This window comes from Mustela lutreola, chromosome 13 (assembly GCF_030435805.1).
Source record: "Mustela lutreola isolate mMusLut2 chromosome 13, mMusLut2.pri, whole genome shotgun sequence".
In the NCBI taxonomy this organism is placed as follows: domain Eukaryota; kingdom Metazoa; phylum Chordata; class Mammalia; order Carnivora; family Mustelidae; genus Mustela; species Mustela lutreola.
In genome coordinates this window covers 53133632-53149984 of record NC_081302.1, presented here as the reverse complement: position 1 = coordinate 53149984, position 16353 = coordinate 53133632, and the positions used below count along the sequence as shown (strand labels likewise).

General features: G+C 35.0%; 1 protein-coding gene across 3 annotated transcripts in view; it reads right to left on the bottom strand.

The window, feature by feature from the left end:
- The window catches only part of WBP4 (WW domain binding protein 4), a 66766-nt gene that overhangs the window by 30811 nt on the left and 19602 nt on the right, over positions 1-16353 (bottom strand). For all 3 annotated transcript variants that reach the window (XM_059144599.1, XM_059144600.1, XM_059144597.1), the window contains exon 9: positions 13724-13887. In XM_059144599.1, the coding sequence (XP_059000582.1) occupies positions 13724-13887 (164 nt within the window). The remainder of the gene's footprint in view (positions 1-13723; positions 13888-16353) is intronic.

The window sequence follows — 16353 nt, the reverse complement described above, 5'->3', positions numbered from 1 at the left end:
CACCCACGCGCCCCAACATCTGGAACTTTAAAAATCAGTGGGCTTGGCTGTCTGAGAGCTGGAGGTCAATAGTAACCGGAGTCCCTACCCTTAAAGAAACAGCACAACAAATAGCCCTGTGTGGAGAAAAAGCCCAGAAACAGCAGTTGGAAAAATGCCCAGAGTATACAGGAAGGGGATTTACTTACTAGTCTCAGAGTATGTGTTGGAGGACTAGGGATTTTTGGAGCAGAGGGATCTTTAGGAGACTTTTCCAGGACAAAGGAGGTGGCAAGTACCATTTACCTCCCCCATACTCCTAGCCTAGACACATAGACAACTATGGGAATCAGTGCAGTGCTAATACTGTCCACTTAGCTTGCTAACAGTGCATCCCCCTCCTTCTACAGACCTACCCCCTCGGACCCAGCAGGTCCCCTCCTGAGCAGACTAGTGTAGACCTTGCTGGCACTATGCCCCACCACCTCTTTCTCCTGAGGACTGGTCCCCTCCAGCTCTGTGGCAGTTTTCTAAAGTGGCTCCAGGTATCTTCCCACAACAGACCTATGCAAACCTTGCTAATGCTATGCCCTTGCCCCTGTATTCTCCTGAAGACTGAGCCCCCTCCAAAATGCCCTTGGCTAGGGCCCATCTAAACTGAAGTCATAAGCCTGGCAGTGTGCAAGCAGCCCTGACAGATACCAGCATCACTCCAAAGTGACTTTTGTTCTAGGGTAAGGGAAAGATAAACCAGACACATCAGTCCTACTACAGCCCTAGCAGTGGGCTGGGGGCAGACATTGGGTTTGGCTACAGGCCCTGCCCATCAATGAAAATTTTTCAGGCAATAACACAGGGAAGGTGCTCTGCATTTTGCTGCTACTGCATCTCTGGCAAACATCTGGTCTGACTCAAATCAAGCCTAGGCAGCCCCCAACTGATCCACTTATAACACATAAACAAAACCCTGCCCCCAAAGGCAAAGAGAGCCATTGCAGATGACTGGTCTGAAGGCAAACACTGCTCAGCCGCAGCAGTAGGATGCATACGACACACATAAGAGACCCCCTTGAAGTGCCAGGTGAACAGGAGGACACTGCACGGCAGGGCACTATGGAAACTCTTCTTCATTAAGTCCATTACTTTCAAGAGCAGTAGACGTGGCTGATTTACCTAATGTATAGAAATAGACATAAAGGAAAAAAGAAAAAAAGCCAGACACAGAGAGAGCAAATGAACAGACAGATGACTATATCCCAAATGAAAGGACAGGACAAAATCACAGCGAGAGAGCTAAACAAAACAGATAACATGCCTGAAAGAGAACTTAAAAGTCATCATCATAAAAATACTTACTGGACATGAGAAAAGAGTGGAGTACCTCAGTGAGACCTTCAAAAAAGAGACAGACATAAAAAAGAACCAAAAAGAAATGACGACTTCAATAAATGAAAATAAAAATACAATAAATGGAATAAATAGTAGACTAGAAGCAGCAGAAGAATGGATCACTGACCTGAAGAACAGATAATGGAAAGCCATCAAGCTAAATTGGAGAGAGAGAAAAAAAAATTTAAATAGCCTTAGAGAACTTGGCGACACCATCAGTGTAATAGCTTTCACATTATAGGGATTCCAGAAAGAGAGAGAAGGGGCAGAAAATTTATTTGAAGAAATGAAAGCCAAATCTGAGGAAGGAAACAGAAATCTAGATCCAAGACACATAAAGAGTCCCCAAAAAAACCAGCCTAAGAAGGTCCACATCAAGACACACAGTAATTAAAATGGCAAGAAGTAGAATTTTAAAAGCAGCAAGAGAAAAGAAAAGAGCTACATAAACGGGGAACCCTATAAGGCTATCAGTGGGTTTTTCAGCAGAAACTTTGCAGGCCAGAATGGAGTGCTGAATTCAAAGGGCTAAAAGAAAAAAACCTGCAATCAATACTCTATTCAGAAAGGCTACCATTTAGACTAGAAAGAAGATAGAGTTTCCCAAATGAGTTAAAAAGGAACTCATTACCACTAAACTATCCCTACAAGAAATGTTGGGGCACCTGGATGGCTCAGTGGGTTGGGCCTCTGCCTTCGGCTCTGGTCATGATCTCAGAGTCCTGGGATGAGCCCTGCCTCGGGCTCTCTGCTCAGCAAGGAGCCTGTTTCCCCCTCTCTCTGCGTGCCTTTCTGCCTGCTTGTGATCTCTCTCTCTCTGTATCAAATAAATAAATAAATAAAATCTTTCAAAAACAAAAAAGAAGAAATGTTAAGGGGGCAGAGGGAGTGTATACCTGGCTGGCTCAGTTGGTAGAGCATGCAACTCTTGATCTTGGAGGTCACGAATTTGAGCCCCATGGTGGATGTGAAAACTACTTAAAAAAAAAAAAAGAAAAAGAGGGACACCTGGATGGCTCAGTTGGTTAAGCCACTGCCTTCAGCTCAGGTCATGATTCCAAGATTCTGGGATCAAGTCCCACATCAGGCTCCTTGCTCAGCGGAGAGCCTGCTTCTCTCGCTGCCTCTGCCTGCCTCTCTGCCTGCTTGTGTGTACTCTCTCTCTATCTCTGGCAAATAAACAAAAAGAAAGAAAGAAATGTTAACAGGAACTTCTTAGGAAGGGAAAGACTGTAAGTATAAGTAAAAAAAGGAGAATGCACAAAAGCAGTAAGATTAAGTATATCTATATAAAGCAGGCAAGGGCTTACAAAATAAAAGTAGTAAAGTATGAAACCATATATCTTAAATGTAAGGATGGGAGAGGAATAAATTAATTAAGTCAGAGAAAGACAAATACCAAATGGTTTCACTCATATGTGAAATTTAAGAAACAAAACAAATGAACAAAAGAGATAAAGAAGCAAAGAAAAAAAAAAAAAGACTCTTAACTATGGAGGACAAATTGATGGTTTCCAGAGAAGAGATGTGTAGGGGGATGGGTGAAATAGGTGAAGGAGATTAAGAACACACTTACAATGATGAACTCTGAATAATGTACAGAATTACTGAATCACTATTTGTAAACCTGAAACTAATATAACTCTGTATGTAACTATACTGTAATAAAAAAAAAAAGAAGGGATATTACTGAAATAAATATATAAAGAAATAATGGGTGAAAACTCCCCAAATGTGGGGAAAGCTCTGTACATACAAGTTAAAGCTAACAGGTCACCTAAAACTTTTAATACAAAAAGATCTTCTCTTTTAATACAAAAAGACCTGTGTAAAAAAAATAAAGAAAGAAGTTTAAAAACAGCAAGAGAAAAATAACTTCTCTCATACAAGGGAATTCCATAAAGCTATCAGATCTCAGCAGAAACTTTGTAAGCCAGGAGAGAAAGGATGATATATTCAAAGTGTTAAAAGAAATAAACTGGAAAACAAGAACACTTTTTTTCCTCCCTCAGAAATAAAGGTGAGATAAATACTTACGTTAAAAAAAGAAAAAAAAAAAAACCTCAGAATTTTTATCACCACTAAGCTGTCTTACAAAAATGTTGTAAGTAGTTCTTTAAGCTGAAATGCAAGGTTGCGCATTATTAACATGAAAATATATGAAAACATACAAGATAATGGTAAAAGTAAGCATATAGTTAGATTCAGAATACTCTAACACTATAATATGGTGGTGTGTTAAACTTAACTCTAGTATAAGTGTTAAAGGACAAATGTAATAAAAAAATAGCTACAGTGAAAACAATTTGTTAATGGAAACACAATATATAAAGACATAAATTTGGACATTGAAAACCACAAAAATATAGGGGTGAATAAAAGGATACTTTTTGTATGTGATCTAAGTTTTTATCAGTGTCAACTATAGTATGTATAAAATCTTTTATGTAACCATGATGGTTATTACAAAGCAAAAGCTGTATTACTATGGAAAGCCATCAATTCACAAAGAAAAGGAGCAAGAGAGGAAAAAAAAATGGACAAAGGGAACAAAATAGTCAAAAAGCAATTATACATTGAATTCTCCAATCAAAAGATATAGAATGCTTAGATAGATTAAAAACAAACAAACAAACAAACAAAAAAACAATAAAAAGTAAGAACCAACCAGATGCTGCCTATAAGAGATTTGTATCTGATTTAAGGACACACACAAGTTCAAAGTGAAGGGATAGAAAAAAGTATTCCATGAGAGTGAAAACTGAAAGAAAGCAGGTAGCTACAGTTACATTAGACAAAGTAGACTCTAAGCCAAAAATGGTAACAAGAGACAATAAAAAAAGTCATTATATAATGAAAAGGAAGCCAATTTATCAAGAAGATATGACAGTTAAAAATATGTATGCACCCAAAACTGGAGCACCCACATAAATCAAGCAAATGCTAATAGATCTGAAGGGAAAAACTGACTCCAATACAATAAACAGGGAAGTACAATATGACACTTACAGCAATGAATAGATCCTGGATACAGAAAATCAGCATGGAAACATTACACCTAAACCATACTTTATAGATCAAATGGATCTAACGTCCTATAAAGAACATTCTATTCAACAACAGAACACACATTCTTCTCAAACACAGAACATTCTCTAGCACAGATCATATGATAGGTCATAAAACAAATTTTAGCAAATTTAAGAAAACTGAAATCATATGAAGTATCTTCTCTGACCAAATGGTAAGAAACTATACACTGACAGGAGGAAAACTAGAAAATTCACAAATATGTAGAAATAAACAAACTCTTCAACAGCTAGTAAGTCAAAGAAGAAAATGGAAATTTAAAAAAAAAAATGCTGAAACAAAAATGGAAACACAATATATCAAAACCTACAGGATGTTGCAAAGGTGGTTCTAAGAAAGAGTTTATACAGTAAATGCCTACATTAAGATACAAGAAACATCTCAAACAACTTAACTTTACATTCAAGGAACTAGAAAAAAGAATAAATAACAGATCACAGCAGAAACAGAGACCAAAATAGAAAAGATTAAGAAACGTGAGAGAAGGTTCATTGAAAAGAACAAAACTTTACTAGATTAAGAAAAAAGAAAAGGATTCAAATCAGAAATGAAAGGGGAAGCATTACAACTGAACTATAAACTATCGTAAGAAACAACTATGAACAACTGCATACCAACAAACTAGATAACCTAGAAGAAATGGATACATTTCTAGAAACATATCACCTACCAAGACTGAATCATGATGAAATTAAAAATCTGAATAGACCAGTAAGGGTATTATTTTTTTTAAAAAAAGATTTTATTTATTTATTTGACACGAGAGAGAAATCATAAGGAGGCAGAGAGGCAAGCAGAGAGAGAGAGAAGGGGAAGCAGGCTCCCCGCTGAGCAGAAAGCCCGATGCGGGGGCTCGATCCCAGGACCCTGGGATATTAAACAAGTAATCAAAAACTTGCCAACACAAAGAGCCCAAGACCAGATTCAATGGTGAAATCTACGAAACATTTAAAGAATAATTACACCAATTCCCCTCAAACTCTTCCAAAGTACTGAGGAGAAGAGAACATTCCCAAATTCATTACAGGAATCATACATAATCCTGATTATCAAAGCCAGAGAAGGACACTACAATAAAGTTACAGACCAATATCTCTGATGAATATAGATGCAAAATTTTTCAACAAAATATTTGCAAGCTGAATTCAACAATATATTAAAAGAATCATATACAATGACCAAGTGGGATTTATTCCCAGGATGCAAGGATGGTTCAATATCCAAATGAATTGTGATATATCATATTAATAGAGCGAAAGACAAAAGTCATATGATCATTTCAAAAGGCAGGAAAATGGTTTGACAAAATACATCTTTTCATGATAAAAACATTCAACAAACTGGATATAAAGGAAATGTATTTCAAAATCACAAAGGCCATATATGACAAACCCACAGCCAACATCATGCTGAATGGTTAAAAACTGAACTTTTCCTTTAAGATCAAGAACAAGATAAGGATACCCAGCCTTATCACCCTTTCAACATAGTACCAGAAGTCCTAGCCAGAGCAATCAAGCAAGAAGAAATACATAAATAAAAGGCATCCAAAGTACAATGGAAGAAGTAAAACTGGCTCTACTTATATATGATTTCACCTTAGACACAGAAAATCCTAAAGATTCTACCGAAAAACTGTTAGAACTAATCAATGACTTCAGTAAAGTTGAACGATACAAAATCAACACCCAGAAATCAGTTGTTTGTATACATTAACAATAAAACATCTAAAAAAATCCCATTTACCACAGTATCATAAACAATACTGAGTGATAGATTTAACTGAGGTACAAGAACTGTGCACTGAAAAGGACAAGACACTGATGAAAAAAACTGAAGACACAAATGTAAAGATATCAAACATTTGTGGAATGAATATTGTTAAATGTCTGTACTGCTCAAAGCCGTTAACAGATTCAGTGGCTATCTGATCAAAATCCCAATGGCATTTTTCAAAGAAACAGAAAAAAAATTCCTGAATTTGTATGGAGCCATAAAAGACCCTGAGTCGCCAAAGCAGTCCTGAAAAGGAAGAACAAAGCTGGAAGTACCTCATTTACTGATTTCACACTAAAGTATCAAACTATAGTGATCAAAACATTCCATTTCTGGAATCTTAAAGGGATACCTGCATTCTCACAATCACTGCAGCATTATTCCTAACAGCCAAATACAGAACAGCCAAACTGTACATCAAATTATGAACTGATGAAGAAGATGTTGCATACAGGTACACTGTATTTTTTTAAAAGTTTGCAAGACATTTTGCTTTTATGAAAGACCTACATTAGCATCTGTTTTTGTTAAGAAAAATAAATCTGAAGAGGATTTTTACTTTTACAAGAAAAGGCAAAACGTGAAAGTAGTATTCAGCATTTATTTGACAGCAAGCCCTCACAGAGGTGGCATGTACCCCAGGCAGCCAAGAGTGTCACTGCTAAGCTCTCCTGAGAACTACACTTTGTATCTCAGCATCAAGCTCCTTGCCATAGCTTTGAACTGTGCCTGTGCGCATTTGTGCTTTACCTCGATTTATTCTGGGCAGCCTTCTTTGCAAGATCTGTGTGTTCTAGGTATCAAAAAAGCCAAGAAGAGGCCACTTATTGAGTCTGGGAATGCTCAAAAAATCTTCCATATAAATGAATGGTAACTGCTTTTTTGATTTATGCCATTTGAGTTTACAGAAGATTTCACAGGAAGGCTCTATTTTTGGATAGTGGACAAAACCTTTATATATACAATGGAATATTATTTAGCAACGAGAAAGGAGGTCATCTACCATTTATGACAACATGGTTGGATCCTGAGGGCATTATGCTAACTGAAGTTGAGTTAAACAAAGAAAGGTAAATATGGTATCAGTTATATGTGGTCTAAAACATCCAAACTCATAGAAATAGAGTGCTTGTGGTGGTTACTAGGGTGTGGGGGGCTGGGGAAATAGGGAGACTGGTCAAAGGGTACAAACTTCCAACAAGATGATTAACAATTTGGGCTATCTAATGTATAATATGATTATAGTTAATCAAATTGTATTACATACTTTAAAGTTGCCAAGTGACTAGATCTTAAATGCTCTCACCATTAAAAAAAATAGTAATTATGTGACATGATGGAGGCTAACACTATTACGGTAATCATTTTATAATACATGAGTGTATCAAATCAACACATTGTATATCTTAAATTTACATAGTGTTACAAGTCAATTATGTCTCAATAAAGCCAGAAAAAATTATTTAACAAATATCACAAAAGAAGAAAAAATAAAAATTTAAAAGGAGGCATTAACATCTGAAAAACTTAAATTATAAAGAAAATTCAATGTATATATTTTAATATATGTATATATTTTAATATTTAAACCTTTGATTAAATACAATATTTAGGAAAAAATATAAATTATCAAAACTGACTAGCATTCAAGAATAAGTAGCTGAAAGTGAAATAAGTTAATCAGAGAAAGATAATTATCATATGATTTCACTGATAGGTGGAATTTGAGATACAAGACAGAGCATTATAGGGGAAGGGAGGGAAAAATCAAACCAGATGAAACCAAAGAGGGAGACAAACCATAAGAGACTCTTAATCTCAGGAAACATACTGAAGATTGCTGGAAGGGAGGGAGGTGGGAGGGATGGGGTGGTGGGGTGATGGACACTGGGGAAGGTATGTGCTATACTGAGTGCTGTGAATTGTGTAAGACTGATGAATCACAGACCTGTACCCCTGAAATTAGTAATACATCATTTGTTAATTAAAAAAAAAAAAAAGAAGAAGTAGCTGAAGCTGCAATGTGTTTAGTTACTGGGTGCTTAGGTGTTCTAGGTACCAACTACATACATGGTACTGTGTTGACTTGTCTTTTCTAATTTATTCTTCACCATAAATTAGAAAATGGAACTATTATTATGCCATTTTACAAATGAAAAAATTGAGGCTCAGGTAGATTAGGCCATTTGCCCACAGTCATGTAGATAGTAAGCACGAATCTAAAAAGTTATCAAAAATTAACTCCCCTAGGATCCAGGACCAGAAAATTGTACTAGTATTTTCTTTTAACCTTTCTAATCCCCTGTTCTCAAATAAACTTCCTAACCCCAAAGAAACCATTAAGTATTCTAGAACATTAAAGAAGAGGAAGTTTCTGGAAAAAGAAAAGTTACTAGAAAGTTACAGGGGGAAGAAAACCATAAAAAGAAATGGAAAATTAGAGATGCCTGGGTGGCTCAGTGGGTTAAAGCCTCTGCCTTCAGCTCAGGTCATGATCTCAGGGTCCTGGGCTCAAGCCCCACATCAGGCTCTCTGCTCAGTGGGAAGCCTGCTTCCTCCTCCCTTTCTCTCTCTCTCTCTGCCTGCTTTCAATCTCTGTCTCTGCCGAATAAATAAATAAAATTTTCAAAAAAAAAAAAAAAGAAAAACTACCTAATTCACTTTATTTAGCATAAATTGGATACAAAAATCTGATAAAGATCTGATAAAGATAAAGATATTTAACAAACAAAAGCAAAACTAAACTACAGACCACCATTCCCAATGTTTTCTACATCAAAGCTATCATTACTGAAATTTACCCAATTTTTTTTATAATAACCCTTGAAATATCTAGAAATAAAGCATACTTCTTCAACATAATAAGGATTACCTATCTTAAGCCAATAGTGAATATAATCCTTAATATAAATTTTAGAGACATTTGCACTCAAATCAGAAACAAAACATACATGCCCCTTTCAACCCTATATCATCGGGTATGAAAATCTAACTAAAATAAATAGAACATGAAATAAACGGGAAATATAATCAACAGAAAAAAGACCACAAAATATCTGCAGACAAATTTCTGCATGAAAAACCCAAGACTCGGGGTGCCTAGGTGGTTCAGTGGCTTAAGCCTCTGCCTTCGGCTCGGGTCATGAGGTCAGGGTTCTGAAATGGAGCCCCTTCTCTCTCTGCCTGCCTCTTTGCCTGCTTATGATCTCTGTCTATCAAGTACATAGATAAAATCTTTAAAAAACTTAAAAATAAACTTAAAAAAAAAGAAAAGCCCAAGACTCAAAATAATAAATTTTATAAATAATATAATAATTCAGCAATACAACTTGATTCAAACTTTTTGAGACCATAACTCCTGGTTAAAGAAATAGTAGAAAACATGGATTTAATTCACAATTTAAAAGAAGCAAATCATGTAAAAATATATGTAATTAAATTTACTAAGCACTTATTATGTGCCAGGTACTGATTTTAATTTTGGGGTACAGAAGTGAACCAACTAGACTAAGTTGCCTACATTCAAGAAATGCAAGGATGAAGCTTAACAGAGAGGCAGTTACAAAGGTTGTGTAAAGAATCATACATGATAACTTGAATAAAAAGAGAGATAAACAACATTTTTGGATGAAAATATGAAATACTGAAAACATCAATTTTTACCAAATTCAACAACTAAAACAGAATTTCAATCATTTTGATTAAAATCACATTATAGTTGTTGAACACTTGCAAAGTCATTTAATTTACCTGGGGAAAAAAATGAAAAGAAAAACAAACAGAAAGGAACTACTTAAGAATATTTTGAAACAAACAAACAAACAAACAAAAACCAGGATATACCACCAGATAGTCAAACATTATCATATAAAATTGTATGATTAAATCATGATAATTAAGTCTTTACGGTACTGTCACAAAAACAGATAGGCTAATAATGGAACAGAATAGTTAGCTAGAGCGGCGCCTGTGTGGCTCAGGTCATGGTCTCAGGGTCCTGGGATCAAGCCCCACATCGGGTTCTCTGCTCAGTGGGGAGCCTGCTCCCCCGCTCTCTGCCTACTTGTGATTTCTCTGTTAAATAAATAAATAAAATCTTAAAAAAAAAAAAAAAAAAGAATAGTTAGCTAGAAACAAACTGGCAAATTCAAGAATTAAACCTGAGATTAAAAAAAAAGTGTCACTTAAAAATCTCATCTCATATGATGCATCAAAATAATTAGGGATGGATTAAATAGTTATGTGAAAAAGAAGACAGACCATATAAATCAGAAGGAAATACAAGTATATATTTGACTTTTGGATGGAAATTATATCAGTAAGATAACAGATCACAAAAGAAAAAAGTTGGACTAGTTAAGCCTGACAAAATTGTGCACATCAAAATCCATTGTAAGCACAGTTAAAAATCAAACTAAAATGAGGAAAGTCCACCATAAATACAACTAAACAATGGTTTGCATCGTACTACAAAAGGAGCTTGTAGAAATAAGGAAAAGACTAATAGTTCAATAGAAAAACTTGCAAAGACTATTGACAATTTATAGAATACAAAACACTGATAAATATATGAAAAAAAACAGTAAATAAAACTAAAGGTTTTTTTGCTGAATTAGAAAACATTGGGACGCCTGGGTGGCTCAGTTGGTTAAGCGGCTGCCTTAGGCTCAGGTCATGATCCCGGCGTCCTGGGATCGAGTCCCCCTTGCTCAGCAGGGAGTCTGCTTCTCCCTCTGCCTCTGCCTGCCTCTTTGTCTGCCTGTGCTCACTCTCTCTGACAAATAAATAAATAAAATCTTAAAAAAAAAAAAATTATATGCCCCTGATGAATCACTAAATTCTATCTCTGAAACTGATAATACACTGTGTTAATTAAACAGAATTCAAATAAGAAATTTTTTAAAAAAGAAAATATTTAAAAGCTCAGGAATAATTATTGCTGAGAAGGTCCAAAGGGACAGAAACTTTCAGAAACTGCTGATGGGAGTACAGATTGGTATGCTCTTTTTGGAAAGTAATTGGGCACTGTATATCAAGATTTTTAATATGTCATAACCATTAAACAGGTATTCCATTTCTAGAAATAATCAGAAATGGTTACAGAGTGATATATCAATGTAATAGTCAAAATGTTATAAAATCCAAAAGTGCAGAAATAACCTAACTGCCCAACAGCAAGGGAATGACTGAGTAAAATCAAAGTACATCTAAATGATTAAATATTATATAGCAATTAAAAGTAACACAAAATTCTAATAAAGTACAAAAATATTAACATAATGCTAAATAGGGAAAAAGAAAAAACTAGGTAAAATATTTAAAAATGTTACTATTATCTCTTGGTAACTGAGCTATTCTTATGTTTTTCTTCAATTCAAAAAATTTTCTATAATAAAAATATAATATTTTTATTATATTTTAATATAAAAATATTTTTAGGGGGGAACTTTTAAAAATTAGGTTTCTCTACTTAGGAAGTCAGACATAATCCATCACATGTGAAACTAGCTGACCAAGACAAAATTTAACACGAATGGTTTATAGTATATTTATCACATAGAAAACAAAATACCTGAATTTTAAGAAATCTTAGCTTTAAGTATAGGAGATGTTGGTATAGTAGGGCCATTTTCCTACTGTAAGTCGCTTAAAAAACATCTCTTAGTAATGCAGCCTATTATTTCTGCAATTTCAGCATCATAGTCAGCATGGCTTATCATGATGCCTGGCAATCTGCTGCACTAAATGCATTTTTTCTAGTATTACATTAAGTAACAAATACAACCTAAACTATCATAATGATCGTGACACTCTGACAGCAGTTTTAATCTATACTATGGTATGTTATCCCTGGAGAATTAATTCTTATTAGAACATATAGATCTTTCCTTACTTAGGATGGGGTTATGCCCAAATAAACCCACTATAAATTGAAAATATCCTAAGTTGAAAATGCATTTAGTACATTTAACTTAGCCTAGCCTACCTTAAATAAGCTGAGCACATGTATATTAGGCTACATTGGACAAAATCATCTGATACAAAGCCCATTTTATATTTATATAAAATACTTTCTCCTGTAATTTATTGAATAGTATACTGACAGTGAAAAACAAAATGGTTTGAAGTATACTGGCTGTTTACCCTCATGGTCACACTGCTGCCTGGGAGTGCATGAGAGAGAAATGTATAGGAGTGTATCGCTAGGCAGGGGGAAAAGATCAAAATTCCAAATCTGAAGTATAGTTTCTACTGAATGCATATCGCTTTTCCATCATTTTAAAGTCAAAAAAATCCCACGTCAAACCATTACAAGTTGGAGACTGTCAGTATAAAGCTGGCCAAAACCTGCATTATCCTATCTTATGAAAAAATATGATCTTTTCGTTAATGTACAGTTTTAAGAGTAAATAATTTCACTGTAGAAGTATCCACAGAGTAGTCATTTTACATTACCAATTCAAAGCATTAATGTTTTTGGAGAAAAACTGCTAACTCATGTACTTCTTTCCCCCCTGAAGATTTATTTTAATATTTAAGAAATAATTTGTGGAGCTGGGAATGACTTCTTCCTTTTACTGTGTAAATGCTCCAAAGGCAATAACTAATTTAAACATGTAATCTAATAATATAAATCAGGTAATATCCCTACCATGATCTTGTTTAATTGATAAAATTGTTCTGTTTCTTGACTACTGGCTTTATTTTTTAAAAAATTCCATTTATTTATGAGAGAGGAAGAGAGAGCTAGAGAGGGGGCAAGAGTGGGAGGAGGGGCAGAGGGAAAAGGAGAAGCAGATTGCCTGATAAGTAAGGAGCCCAACGCTGGGCTTGGGGCGTGATCCCAGGACTCTGGGATCATGACGTGAGCTGAGGGCAGACACTTAACCAGGTACGTTTGAATACTGGCTTTAAAACTTCAGTGGAGTGTCGTAAAACATTTTTAAGATGGTAACAAAATAAAAGCTTTTTTCTCACTTTTAGACATATACTATGAAGCCTCTATTGAATATGCAGATATTTGTTTGTCCAACAGAATAATCATGCTGAGTGTGAGAACACAAATGTGTACATGGTGTGAGTTAGCGTGTGAATATGTGGTCAAAAGAAATGTTATATTTGGGTAGGAATTAGAGAGATCATTAGAGGTTGCACTAAGTAACATACAGAATTGCTGAATCACTACATTATACCCCTGAAACAAATATAACACTGTATATAACTATACTGCAACTAAAATAAACAAACAGCATCTCTCCTACCAAAAAAACCCTCATTAACTTACTTTTTAAAAAATAACCAATACTTTACAGTTTCAAATACTCTAAAATACTGAATTAGAAGAGATAAAATCACTCTAGAAATAAAAGAAATGAGCCACACTTTTAATGAGCACCTTATCCTTGAAATTAGTTACTGTGACGTATGGAAGTACTGAGATAGAAAATACAATTTGTATTAACAGTGGGATTAAGTTTTAGGTACTTACTGAGATTCAACTTGTTGTTTAATTTCTTGCCATTCTCCATATGGGTTTGATTTTTTATGAGCTTTGGATTTTTCTTCATTTGGACCTGATGAATTTTGTTCTTGGGTATTTTTTTCTTTTTGTGTTTCTGGTTCAGTTCCTTTATCACTATTTTTATTTTTTTCCTGAAATGTCAAAGTCAAGAAATAACATATTTCAAGCAAAACTACAGGGACACAATTTCATTAACATAATCTTACTGATTTATAAATAATAATATACTAACTCAATATTTTTAATTTGCACATTACACAAAAAATACACATAGAAGAATTTTAAATTTTAATCCTTGATTAGGTTTTTTAATATGTCAGATGTTAAGATACAATGGGCCAAGGCTGGTTTTTAAAATAATCTAGTATGATGTTTTTTTTAAATTCCAGTACACTTAACATACAGTGTAATATTAGTTTCAGGTATATTAGTTTAGTGACTCAGCAATTCCGCACATCTCCCAGTGCTTATCACAACACAGGCACTTCTTAATACCCATCACCTATTTCTCCCCCTCCCTACCCACCTCCCCTCTGGTAGCCATCAGTTTGTTCTCCATACTTAAGGGTCTGTTTCTTGGTTTTTCTCTCCCTATTTTTTCCCTTTGCTTGTTTGTTTCTTAAATTCCATGCAAGTGAGTTCCTATGGTATTTATCTTTATCTGACTTACTTCACTTAACACACTCTAGTTCCATTCATGTCATTGGAAATGGCAACCTTGCATTCCTTTTTTTTAATAGCTAAATAATAATCCAGTACATATTCATATATCACATCTTATTCATCTGTCAGTGAGCACTGGGCTACTTCCATAGTTAGTTGTAAATAATGCTGCAATAAACATAGAGGTTTGGCTTCCGTAGTTTGCTTAGGGATTTGGCTTCCGTAGTTTTGCTAACATAGTTTGACTGTTGTAAATAATGCTGCAATAAACATTTTTTCCTATAGTTTTGATTTGTATTTCCTTAATGAACAGTGATGCTGAGCATTTTTTCATGTGTTGGCCATCTCTTTGTCTTTAGAGAAATTTCTGTTCGTGTCTTCTGTCTATTTTTAGTTGGATTCTTTGTTGTTTGGATGTTGGTTTGTATAAGTTCTTTATATATTTTAGATATTAACCCTTTATTGGCTATGTATTTGCAGAATCTCTTCTCCCATTCAGTAAGTTGCCTTTTAGTTCTGTTGATTGTTTCCTTTGCTGTGGAGAAGGTTTTTGTTTTATTGTAGTCCCAGTAGTTTATTTTTGCTTTTATTTCCCTTCCCTCAGTCATATGTAGAAAAATGTTGCTATAGCCAATGTCAGAGTCCTTACTACCTGTGCTTTTTTAAAGGATTTATGGTTTAAGGTCTTACATTTAGGTTTTGTTTTTTGTTTTTTAGGATTTTATTTATTCATTTGACAGAGAGAGAGATCACAAGTAGGCAGAGAGGCAGGCAGAGAGAGAGGGAGAAGCAGGCTTCCCACTGAGCAGAGCGCCTGATGCAGGGCTCGATCCCAGGACCCTGAGATCATGACCTGAGCTGAAAGCAGAGGCTTAACCCACTGAGCCACCCAGATGCCCCTCTCATTTAGGTCTTTGATCCATTTTGAATTTATTCATGTGTATAGTATAAGAAATTGGTCAGTTTCATTCTTTTGCATTACCTGACCAGTTTTTCCAATACCATTTGGTGAGGATGGTCTTTTTCCTGGTGTATATTCATTCCTGCTTTGTCAAAGATTAATTGACCATAAAACCGTGGGTTCATTTCTGGGTTTTCTCTTTTATTCTGTGGATTTGTGTGCCTATTTTTGTGCCAGTAACATACTGTTTTGATTACTAAGGCTTTGTAATATAACTTGAAGTCTGGGCCGCGTCGGGCTCTCTGCTCAGCAGGGAGCCTGCTTCCCTATCTCTCTCTCTCTCTGGCTGCCTCTCCGTCTACTTGTGATTTCTGTCAAATTAATAAATAAAATCTTAAAAAAAAAAAAAGAAAAAATAAAAAGAAAAAGAAAAAAATATAGGGGTGGAAATAGTTTATGTTCCCAATGGCCAGAGAGAGAAACATCATTAATATAAGGGGCACTGAGTGAAAGATGATGGGATTGTGAATGCAGAAAAGTCCTAATGACTCTACTAAAAAATGCTATTGGAACTAACAGTACATTTAATAAAGTTGTCAGAAATAATTACTATGTGATTTTTTTATATATTAGCAGTGAACAGTTGGAAATTAAAAATTTTAACCTGTACCACTTATATTAGCACGAAACAATTACCCAGGGATAAATCTGACAAAATATGTGACACTGAAAACTCTAAAATACTGTCGAGAGAAATTAAAGCAGACTGAAATAAAAAGAAAATAAAGAAAATAAAAAAGAACAACAAGAAATATAAACATCATGAGATAGCTACTATAAGGCCTCTGCGGCTGCTCCTCTACAAACTGGATACAGCCCTCAGCCTGAGTTCTACCAAGAATTATGGGGTACGTAGAAAAATTCCAGGCAAGGACAACGATTCTAGATGTGGCCTGGAAGTACCCTCTCTCCAGTATCCTTAGATTTCCTTCACTACTCTGGCCAGTAATGTCATCTATGGATCAATGCTATG